Source organism: Phycodurus eques, chromosome 11 (assembly GCF_024500275.1).
Source record: "Phycodurus eques isolate BA_2022a chromosome 11, UOR_Pequ_1.1, whole genome shotgun sequence".
Classification (NCBI taxonomy): Eukaryota; Metazoa; Chordata; class Actinopteri; order Syngnathiformes; family Syngnathidae; genus Phycodurus; species Phycodurus eques.
This window is the reverse complement of record NC_084535.1, coordinates 5355063-5366865: the sequence shown is the minus strand read 5'-3', so window position 1 is coordinate 5366865 and position 11803 is coordinate 5355063. Positions and strand designations below refer to the sequence as shown.

Here is an 11803-nt window from a genome sequence, read left to right as displayed (position 1 = left end):
TTCTAATAGATTAAATGCAACTGTATAGGACTTAACATTTTAATACAACTGAACTGTACTTACAAATGTACTGTACTGTATTTCAAAAAAGGTGAAGCCACTATAACATTACGCACAGTTCGAACATTTAAGTGATTCTTCCACGTACCACTAGAGGGAGCACACTTTGCGAACCAGTTGTCGAGTGCTTAAAAACAACCGTAGCTGAAACAAAGTGCTGTACATGAACAAAACAAAACATAAAGCAGAAAACAATAACAAAGTTAAAATCAATTTTGAAATATACTAGTAATACATAGATTAAAAGATTATGAATACATGTTCATTTTTAATGAAAAAAATATGAGGAAAGTTAAAAGGTTAAGTAAATAAATACACCTGAAAACTCTACTTAAGTACCGTTCATTCTACTCAGTATTTGTACTTTGTTACTTTCAACCACTGTGAATTATGAACTGTTAGTGTTGTTGTTTTTTTGTTGTTCACAAGGGTTTACCCTAATATAAAGCTAATTGGTGCAACAGCGCCATATGCTGGTGGTATCTTTACATGCATTGTGTAGTGCTTTTTTTCCCCCAACCTTTATTCATCCAGGTAAGGAAAATCAAGAACGGATTCACATTTACAATGCCTACCTGGCTGCAGAAAACAGAAGAGGAAAACATTAAAAATAAATAACTAAATAAATAAATACAATGAAAGCAACCATATATAACAAACTGTACCATGTGATATAGTTACACGGTATATATTCACACAATACATTACATTATTGGGATGAATGAGGTAAGTTTGATTATTTGTTGTAGTGTTCCAGTTGTTTTGGGAAGAAAATTAAAAGTAGTGCGGAACGAAGTGGTTAATAAAACTGCTGGAACGGAGAGTGCGAGTGGTGGTATGCATGGTGAGCAGAGAGCGAAGATAGAGAGGTTGTCTTGCCAATGAATGTTTTACAGGTGAACATGGCACAGTGATTTTTGTCTGCATCAGTTTAGAGCGGGCCAATTAACCAGGGAGTACAGCTCCCAGTGTTAATGTTAACGGGAGCAATGGTGACACAGCGGACAGCAGCGTGGAATATGGTGTCTAGCTTGTGGTGGTGAATATTTGAAGCTGAACTATGTAGTACATCTCTGTAATCTAGGACTGGGAGGATAGTCGTTTTAACAAAATGCAATTCAGAACAGCTTGTTAGTGAGGTTTTATTTCGGTAGAGAGAGCCTAATCTGCTTTTAACTTTCGAGAGACGCGTATTCATTTGTATTTCAAATGTAAGTTAACTGTCAAGCCAGATTCACTGACAAATTGAACAGGAGAACCATTAATAGACAGAATGTTACAGGGGTGCTCGATTTGTGGAAGGTTTCTTTTGAAGATATTACATTTAGGTTTGCTTATACTCACTGGTAGCTGTAGACTGGAAAGAGCATTTTGAATGTTAGTAAAACCCGTCTGTCTGAAGCGTGGACAGAGCTCAGTGTGGAGGGAACACCTAAAAGTATAAATAATTTTGTTGTTGGTGTCCAAATGGGCAAGAGAATTATCAATATCATAGGTTATATTGTTGATGTAAATATTGAAATGGGTTGGACCACGTATAGACCCCTGCGGGTCACCTTTGAGAATTGGTAACGGGTGAGACAGAAGACCCTTCACCCTCACTGACTGCATGCACCCAGACCAGTAGCTGTTAGACCAAATGACACAGCTTTCAGAGAGCTTTCGTTTTCGTGTGCTATTCAATTTTTGAAACGTTTGTATTTTTTTAAGAAATATGAGAATTTAATTTTTATTTAAAAAAAAAAACAAGTGTTCTCTTTCAACATTAGAACTTTTCCTCGTAACCTTGTGATGCAGGCAGTGTTAAATGTTATAAGAATTTGAATACAAGTTTTCAAAAACATTCAGCAGGCTGCACTTGGGACAGCCTTGCTCCAAATAGTACATTGGTGCAAATGGTTTCTTTATATGCGCCCTGTGATCAGACTGGCAAACAGTCCAGGTTCATTTAAATTACAAATAGTCAAATAAACCTATTTCTGGGGGAATTTATAAACAATAAAAAAACAAATACACATTTTGACTTTCTTGACCTCATCTACTAACATACTGGCCTGACCTGATTTAAAAAAATCAAATGTGGCCCTTGAGCTCAAAAAGTTTGACCTCCCGATCTAAATTGTCCATAGGCGTGAATGTAAATGGTTATCAATAGGTACAGTATGTGACATGGGACTGACTGGCTCACTGTACCAAGTGTGACCCCGCCTCTTGCCCCAATCTCTGCTGTGATAGGCTCCAGATGGGTGAGGTGGAGCCTATCACAGCTGAGTGGCGACCCTCATGAGTACAAACGCTATAGAAAAATGGATGAAAGGAAAAACAAAACGCTTGACATGGTACAAAGTATTTTTATTATAAATGTTGAAAATTTGAGGTTATACTTCTTAGACAGCATATGGAAACATGGTAACAAAAATAAATACATCTCCACTGTGAGATATGCTCAGGTTAAGTAAAATGAGAAACAGTCCGTGAATTAGGAATACATGCTAAACCATTTGTTATTAACGACTATGTTTCTTGGTAGTCAGCTTAACTTGTCACTGTACATTACTAGTGGGGGAATGGCTGGAACATAAGATACTGCATATTCTCTCTCGGTCATTTTCACTGCTACGGCGTCAAATCACTAGTTTGTGACTAAGAAGCACATTTACACAAGTAGTGGCATCTCAGCCCAAGCACAATGGCCATGGAAAGTCATTTGCGCCTTTATTCGGTAACATTGATATGCACATTAAGGCCCATGGACTAGTACGCGCTTTGTACCAACTAGTAAGACAATTCAGTGCACTCGCAGAAGGACTAATAATACTTTTGGCTTATTAGTCTAACCATAAGATGGATATCAAGGATAACCAATGTTCAACAGACTTTGATATCCTTGATATCGAATAAATGCTTAAATGGCTAGTGCACTAGTAGAAGAACTTAAAGGTTTACTGGTATATTAGTGCTGCTTTTGGCCTACTAGTACGACCTAAATTTAAATATCAAGGATATTGAATATATGCTGAAGTGAATATTTCTGTATCCCTGATATGAAACTTAAGGTGGATATCATGTACTAGTAGACTTTTGTCTTCACTCGTAAGACAATTCAGGCCACGAGAAGGATTATTAAGGTGCACTAGCGGAAGGACTCTCTGACTAGTAATGTTTTCAAATCGAATAAATGTTCTAACGGCTTTCCAAAGCCTTGATATCCATCCATTCCATGTACTAATACGGTCTGTCGTCACTAGTAAGACAATTCGGTGCACTAGCAGACTTTTGGCCAACTAGTACCTTAAGATGGACAAACGTTTTTTTAAGGATGGCTGAGGATTTATTCGATATTGAAGATTTGTGGACGAGTCGATCTACTAGTGCGCTAAATGACTAATGAGGACAAAGAGCATAACAGTAAATGGACAGACATTAAGCTGAATATCAAGGGTATCGTATAAATGCTCAAAAGGTATTCGGGCGTCATCGGCCACGTGCTGAACAGCAATTAATCGAATAGTACTGATCAATTGATTTTTATTTAGCTGGAGACGTCACACCTCCAGTGCAGATATAGAATGAGGCACAGTCAAATAAAAACAAGCCTCTGCTAAAGATTGTCACGGTAACTGAGCATTTATTTCATCAGCAACACACATTTACTCGTCATGTGATGCTGTTCAACAAAGGAACCAGAAACCTGACAGCTGTGGTAAAAACGTCAAATACTGCGAGTTCCGTTTACATCCACAGTTTCGGTCATTTTACGAATTCACACGACAGTAATAAAAAAAAAAAACAGCGAAACCGGGTAAAAGAAAAGTGCCACAGTTGGGCCACAAAGTGTTCATTAGGTGATCCTTCATTTTAGTGCAGGGGTGGGGAACCTTGGTCAAAAAAGTCCTCCGAGGGCCTTACTAAATTTATGAACAAATAAGACTTGAAAATGTTTATAAGAGTACCTCTGAGGTTTTATTTTCCATATATGGCCCATAAGGTGGTGTGGGTTCCCCAGTTCTGCTTCAGTGTTACTTCATTGCAGCCGTTTCCTTCTCTTTCCAGATTGTTAAAGCCAGTGTGTGTGTGTTTACATACACGCACTAACCAGAAAACCTTAGGGATATTGGGATTTGGGGTGAAATTTCACGATGAACCTAAGATGCGCTATAACCTTAACAGGTGAATTGAATCCAACCTTCTCTAAACTTCTGAATGCAAACTTCAATATTTAAGTACTTTTTGCACAACTTTCTGGTCGCCAACAAGGAGCTGAACGGCAAAATACACAACAGGTGTTTGATCTATGAAAATTTCCAAGGACATCCACTTCTGTGACTTAACTCTGAGAGCCTAAAATTTTACCCCAAAGTCCAACATAATAAGAGTAGTGTATGTGTGTGTTAGTGTGCATGTTGAAATGTGCAGGAATCCTTAAGCGAGGCTTCTCTGTCGTGGCTTTATTCTCGGGTACAGCTGCAAGAGGCAAAAAAGATGGCAACCAAGTGTTAAAAACGGTACAAATAAAGAACTGAGCAGTGATGAACGAGACCACACACCCCCACCACCCGCCCCCCCTTTCATTGTGAATCTTAAACTACGAAACAAGCCAATTTTGGAAATGCTCCTTTGTTTGTGTTTTATGGCTTGGCTACTCGAGACTTTTTGTGTGAGTCTACTTACCATAGACTTTCCTACGATAGTTATGTTGCGATATGAAAGTGGCTTTAGGGGCGGAATTCTTTAATGAATTTTGAAAATGACTAAATTGAGCCTAAAATGGCCACTTAAAACTAAAACAGCACACTTTTTGTACATTTTTGGGCATGGAGTCTACTTATGATAGGCTTAAAAAATGTCATGTTGCTAAGTGAAACTGTCTTCAGCGGCTGAATTTTCCCTGAAAAAATTCCTAGAAAAGGCTCACGAGCCAATTTTGGAAATGACTACATTGGCCCCAACCTGGCTGTGTTGAAATAAAATGACCAACTTCCTGTGCCTTTTTGGGCATGGCTTCTTGACACTTTTCTGTAAGTCTACTCATGATTGAAACGATTGTCAACTGAATCTCATGTTGCTTAGCAAAACTGGGTTCGGGGCTGAATTTTTTGCTTACCCCGAGTAGGTTGCGGGGAATGTAGCCCTCGTTGTCTCCCAGGCGCGCCCACCACCACTCGATCTCGTCCTCATCCTCCCGGCGGACGACCGTCATGCAGTCCCCATCGCTGAAGGACAGCTCGTCGGGATTCTCTCCCGTGAAGTCCCACAGGGCATAGACCACGCCCCTGTTCATGATGCCCATCTTCTCTTGAACGCCTAAGCACACGAAAGTGAGCCATTTGACATACCAACCTATCCGGTGGAATTTTAAGTGATCATTTTTTGATGGGTTTTCAGAGTAGTAAGTACTATGTTGTGCCACAGCATGCCAGGCAGCACTGAGCTCTACTAGAATGCATTTTTTCAAGCAAGAAGAGGCAGAGAAGGTCCTCAACCTCCACTAAAAGCTCACGTCCCTACAGAAAAAATATGGCTGTGAGTATTGTTGTATGCTCTGCTTGTATGTGTCACTGCGCCGTATGTGTGAAAAAAAACAGCTGCTTGAAAGTTTATAATTACTGTAATCTGTATTTCCATTAGCCCATCTATGGTGTTTTGCATTATGTGTAAGCATTAAGCTAACAGACTTTTGTTAGGACAAAATCATATGGTTTGGTTTAACATTTTGGTGTTTAAATATACAATGTTCCATTCTCTTCTGTTATATGCTTTGTTTGTATGTGTTGCTGCTCCATGTGTGTTAAAGTTGCAGTATATTAGCTCTATGCTAATTTCCGTTGTCGCATTATAGGTTAGCATTAAGATAGCAGATTTTCTTTAGACTAAATTAAATTTGTTTTCAATATCCAATGTTTAATTCTCTAGTTGTATCAGTTTTACAGTAAACTTCAACTGGGAGTCTTATTTGGAGAACTGTCCAAGTCTTGTTTTTCAGAGTGATGTCTTACAATAGTCTCCCATTTCTTGACAGTAAGAGTAAAAAAAAAAAAAAAAAAAAAAAAAAAAAAAAAAAATGGCAGTAAGGAATACTTAAGTGTGTTTATTGAGTTTAAGTATTTTCGTAGGTTTTAAGTGTTCAAAGAGAGAAACTATAAATTGCATTAGAAAGTATATGGTCTCTCTATATTGCAAGTGGGTCTGGAACGTATATCCAGCGATAAACGTGGTTTCACTGTAATGCGAAAGTCATTTCCAACTGACCATATAGGAACTGGGAGCACTGGGTGTAACCTTCCTCCATCTCCTCGCACTTGTCGGCCGCCGTCTGCATGTCGCTGTACGTCGTGTTGAAGACGGCGGCGGCAGACTCCACCAGGAACTTGCACACTTGCACATTGTTGCAGGAGGCGGCACAGTGAAGAGGCGTCCTGAGATCCAAGAAGACTGCATCAGAAAGGTCATTTTTGCTTTTTCTTTAGATTAATGCTTTTTTTACTTTCACTTGTCAATTAGCAAGTGACAATTTAATTATAAAACACGTTTTTTGTTAGTTAGTTTTACTCCTCCTCTCACCGAACAAGCTTTGAAAAAAATTTTTCAAAAAAATTTTCCAGCATGTTTTTTTCCCCACACAGCATCAACTTGCACAGAAAAAAAAGATAGTGGTACCTTGACTTACAAGTGCCCCAACTCGGAATTTTTTCAAGTTACGAATCAATGCTTGCCCGATTTTGTTTTGCTGTTTTAAAGCTTGTTATCAGGAGAAATAAATAAAATCTCAGGAGAAAAAAAAAACAAACTTTTTTAATAAGCTTATTGTCATTTGCTTTTTTCTGTAAGCAAAGGGGAAACAACTCAGTAACATTTTTACAATCTGATTTTTGTGGGGGGGGTAATTCTTTTAAGGCTGTATCGTCATGCCCAAATTTGAATTTAGTCATGAACTTCTTCAACTCACCAGCCGTCGCTGTCTGCAGCGTTGACATTGACGCCGTATTGGACGAGAAACTTGACAATCTCCGTGTGTCCGGCGCACACGGCGTTGTGTAGCGCGGTGATACCTTCGTCGTTGGGCTGGCTGGGGTCCTCCACCTGAGCGTGAGGTGGAAAAATATTAAGTTTGAATCCCAAACAGAAAAGGTCCAGATTTTTGGTTTGAGCCTTTACCTCGTAGATAATTCTCTGGACCAGGTCAAACTCTCCCTCCAGAGAGGAGTCGAGAAGCAGGGCCAGCGGGTTGAACTTGACTCTCATGTTATGGTCGATGCGTTCCGAGCCGAGTTTGCGCAGGTTGGTCCTTTTGCCCTTCAAGACGCAATCATAACGGTGAGTGCACTACAACGCATCCACTCTTCGCCGTGCTCGTGCTCAACTGAGAGAGCACGGCAGGATGTGATTTTTTACACGATTAAGCCAAGCGGTAAGAAACAATTTCACCTATCTTAACAGCGTTATGCAACCCGATTAGCTGGACAAAGAGAAGGCGGGGCTCGAGATAAATAGGCCAGAACATTGATTTCTAATTGGTCGCCTTTTTGAGATAAAACCTATAGTAATCCACCTCTGATGGTAGGATCACAACGACGTGTAAACTGGTGTTTATTTTTAACACAAAGTGTGTCTTAGGGAATAAGGAGGAGTGTGGAAATGTGGGAGAAAAGTAGGCTGAACCGCTACTTAGTCTAAATAGAATAAGGACCGTTTTCTCCAAGAAACAATACAGTGCCTGATGGAGATTATCTAATTATATAACATCGACCCAGGTCATGACTGTTAACGCAACAAATCTTGTGGAACCAACAAACATGTGAAGGCTTTATAAAACTTTTTTTTTTTTTTTTTAATTTCTTCTCTGCAAGGATAGGGTTTCAACACAGTATTAGGTTTTAAACTTTGGGTTTCAAATTGGGGTTTGAATCCTGGGTCAGTCAGGGTTTCTAATTAGGGTCTCAAGCCAGGGTTACGGTCTCAAATTCGGACCAGGGTTTCAAGAAAAAGGTACTTTCAAATTAGGGTCTCAAGCCAGAGTTAGGGCTTACAATTAACATTTCAATACAGGGTCAAGGTGTCAAACAAAGATTAGGGCTACCAGCCTGGGCTCATTACTTACTGGAGGCAGAGCAACCTGACCGGTGACCTCAGGCGCTTTCATATTAAAGGTGTCCTCGCCCAGGCTGTCCTGCTCCGCTCCACTGGGGTACGGAGGCGGCGGGTAAGGGGGGAACTCTTCCAGGAAGCCCTCTGGAGGCAGAGGGGGCAGGTTAGGGATGGGGTCCTCCAGACCAGCAGGGGGCGGCGGCGGGAAGAGAGCATCTTCGGGCCGAGGGGCCGGGTGTGCCGGAGGAGGCGGGGGGACGATGTCTTCGGAGTCGAGGATGACGGCGGGTGATCTGGTTTGTTCTATGGGAGCTGGAATGTGAACATTCCCACCCGGGAACTGGGGTCCCTCCAGAGATAGTGCCGCATCTGAGGGGTGGTTCTCTGCGCCGCTCAATGGGCTCGGAAAGTGTGGCACCACGATTACCTCAGACCCCTTCTCTGCTTCACCAGGAGAGGCGGGAGTGGTCGTCGTAATCACAGTGGTCTCCATGGCTGCCAGCGTGGTTTTCTGGTAGAGGAGCTTCTGGATGTTGGGCCCCGCGGGTCCCTCTGGCTCCGTGATGGAGCTGCGCTTCTTCAGGGGCCTGGGGGCGTTGTAGAGCTTCTTCCTGAGGGCCTCCAGGTCCCCGTCGCTCTGGTGCCGGTAGGGGTTAGAAATGAAAGGGAGCAGCTTGGTGGGGCTGAGGGGTCGCGGGATGCGCTCAGTTTCTGGTTGGGCGCCCTCGGATGGACTGGGACCTGTGTGGTTTGCACTGTTGTGGTCCACCTCGGATTCCAGCGCTGGGGAGCGACGTTCCAAGTAAGGGTTCTCCAGGTGTTGGGAGCCTCCACTGGGAATCACCGGCTTCCCATACACTACAAATAGGACACATCAAGTGCTATTGACAAGAAGCTGCGCAATAAGTGTCCCTGAATGCATCATTGTCACAGTTTATACAAACCAAGGAGGAGCATATTGTGAAATGTTGCCCTACTTCTATCTATCTACAACCGAAAATTTTGAAAATATTAAATAAAGTTATGTATTTCGTTTTAATGAAAGAGTTCAAATAAATAAATAAATCCCTTATGATTGTCTGGTGACGAGTCCAGTGTGTGTCTCGCCTCTTTTCCCTGTAAATCCTCTAAATCTAAGCACAATGAAAACACCTCCAAGGCCCAGCAAGTGCATCGTGTGGCAGAAACACCAAACCAGCTAACCACGTCATGGGTGTTGGAAATTAAGGTCATACTGATGAATATTTGACTTGTTCATCCAGCAGTGATTATTTATTGTCAGTATGATTTTTTTTTTTTTTTGGAGTGATGTACTTACCACTAACAAAGCCATTGGGGCGGCTCTGACATCTGCTGAGGGCTCCCTGTATGCCAGACTGCTGAGTGTACATGGAGTAGATGGAGCTGGTGGCAAGGGTCTGCGGCTTGGAAGAAGGCAGCTCCGGGGTGAAAGGCCGCACAGTGGCAGCGGGTGGAGGGTCCTGCTTTGGAGGCAGGGGGAGTGTCTGGCTCTGGGAGGGCAGGAGAGGGACGTGGCCTTGGCCAGGTTGGGGGTGGCTGCTGTGAGGCTTAGTTTTAGGAAAGGTGCCCGTGTTGAGGCCCTGCTTGCCATATGGGATGACATTTGGGCCTTTTGGTTTGGTGGGCACAGGTGGCGGGACCTTGACTGGCACCTTGGGAGCAGACTAAGATGACAAGAAGGTGAAATCCATTAGATAGATTAGTTTAATGATGTATTTCTCCAAAAGCTGTGATGATATTTGCTTTGCTTCTCACCTGGGCATCCCTAACCAAGTCATCACTGCTCTGGTTTTTGCGGAGTGATGTAGCAGGAACCTCAGTCGGTTCAAACATGGAAAATGGACGCACCTTCCTGTCCCTCTTGGGCTCTGTGTCATCTAATCAACACACCACCAAAAAAGACAATGACGCCACAGTGTGCGCTACACAAAGCTAAAAGGAAGTCCAGGTTTCGTTAACACTTTTCCAGGCTGGGTGATATGGCCTTGAAGACCCTACAAATTGAATTCAGAGATGCGTTTCTAAATGCATTACACGTTTGAAAATAATTGCTGAAAACCTGCAAAGACCGAGAACAATGTATTTTTCAATTGTGGCGATGTTTTTATTTTTAATATTTCAGTTTTCTTGATTTTTTTGGGGTGTGGCTAAATCGGTGCCTAGTGACGCACTTTGGAGTCTGCCGTCAGCCCCCCCTACTTGCTACTTCCGGTGCAATAGCAACGTGTGGTTAGCTAGCTAGCTATGCCTACACCCCGAAAATGCATCTCCCCTTTGGATAGTCGGCTGGCACGGCCGCTTTAGAGTGCCTCGTTGTCACGCTGTGGAAAAGCCTTCTGACAGCGCGGTGGGATATATTTCAGCCACCAGATGCTTTAAACGGATACATTTTTGAGGCTCAAATGTAGTTATGTGCAGGCATAAGGAAGTCGTAGATAGTTGACAGGTGGTTTCAGCGGACAGACATGGCCATAACATTTGAGAGCCCAGAAAACAGCTTGATGCTTCACAATTTGAAGCCTCATTTTATATATTTGCCGATTTTAAATTTATTTTTTAAAAATCATTTGAATTTGGCAGGATTTTTAACACTTCTCTGGGGTGCGCCACATTTTCAAGACATTTATACAAAACAAGTTGTGCTTTGGGTTTTTTCTTTTGGAATTTGCTTTATTTCTCCTGATACCAAACAACATCATCCTTAGGAAACCAGTTCCTCTCTGTTCACAGCCATTTGTGCATTTCTCACCTTGGTCTTTGTGGGAGTGAGATGTCATTCGTGGGAGTGTTGAAGAAGCTGGAACATGACCATTTGACTCCAGTTTCGATGAATGGCTCCCTGAAGGACACATAAGAGAGCAGAAAATGAATAAAATAATTAGAGAGGAGGTTTTTAGAGGAGAAGGCACACTCACTCAGGCTTCAGCACACTTCGGTGTCCCTTAACTACAAAACACAACACTGGATTATTGCCACTTTCCTGAGTCTATGGTTTAATTTGCAGTGTTACTGTTAATTTCTATTGGGAAAGCTGGCAGTCATCATTAACATATAGTAGGAGTGACCATATAATTCCTTTAACTCATGAAGAATTCCATGAATAAGTCTGAAAACCTTTTTACTTTGAAATGCTCCCCTTCAAACACCAACATGTATAAATTGATCCACACAGAATGTCACTTCAACTCAAAAAACATTTAAGGCAGAAACTAGTGGGGGGAAATCTCCAAAGGTACTCATCAAAACAATTGCAAAACAAACATGATCAAGCGAGAAAATCAGGTCGTCTTTTTCTCACAAAAATAATAGCAATAGCAATAGAAAGCCAGAGAGAAGCACACACCACACCACTTCGTTATACCTTTTCTCTTGGCCCGAAGCTCTTTCAGAGGCTCAAACAAGAATATGGCTTCTGAGGAAGATGGATTCCAAAGAAAAAAATAAAAGAAAAAATCAACAACAATATGGCCTTAGAACTGGACATTTTAGCTGGTTCTAGCAGGGGCCTGAGATGTTACACAAAGTCGCTTGAATAAAGCAGTTTTCAAATCCAAATCCACAGTTCGAGAGATGAAAACAACGTGGATACTTAGGGGGAAAACCGATTACATTCCTGCATGTGGAATCCCTATTCAGT

General features: G+C 41.9%; 1 protein-coding gene across 4 annotated transcripts in view; it reads right to left on the bottom strand.

Moving 5' to 3' along the window:
* Positions 1–2395: 2395 nt before the first annotated feature.
* The window catches only part of tp53bp2a (tumor protein p53 binding protein, 2a), a 34704-nt gene continuing 25296 nt past the window's right edge, over positions 2396–11803 (bottom strand). For 3 of the 4 annotated variants that reach the window (XM_061689914.1, XM_061689916.1, XM_061689915.1), the window contains 10 exons: positions 11528–11578; positions 10916–11005; positions 9922–10043; positions 9464–9830; positions 8159–9003; positions 7216–7353; positions 7007–7140; positions 6310–6476; positions 5165–5364; positions 2396–4524 (listed from right to left, as the gene is read on the bottom strand). In XM_061689914.1, the coding sequence (XP_061545898.1) occupies positions 4483–4524; positions 5165–5364; positions 6310–6476; positions 7007–7140; positions 7216–7353; positions 8159–9003; positions 9464–9830; positions 9922–10043; positions 10916–11005; positions 11528–11578 (2156 nt within the window). In that variant the 3' untranslated portion in view covers positions 2396–4482. The remainder of the gene's footprint in view (positions 4525–5164; positions 5365–6309; positions 6477–7006; positions 7141–7215; positions 7354–8158; positions 9004–9463; positions 9831–9921; positions 10044–10915; positions 11006–11527; positions 11579–11803) is intronic. The other variant, XM_061689918.1, reaches the window with a different exon arrangement.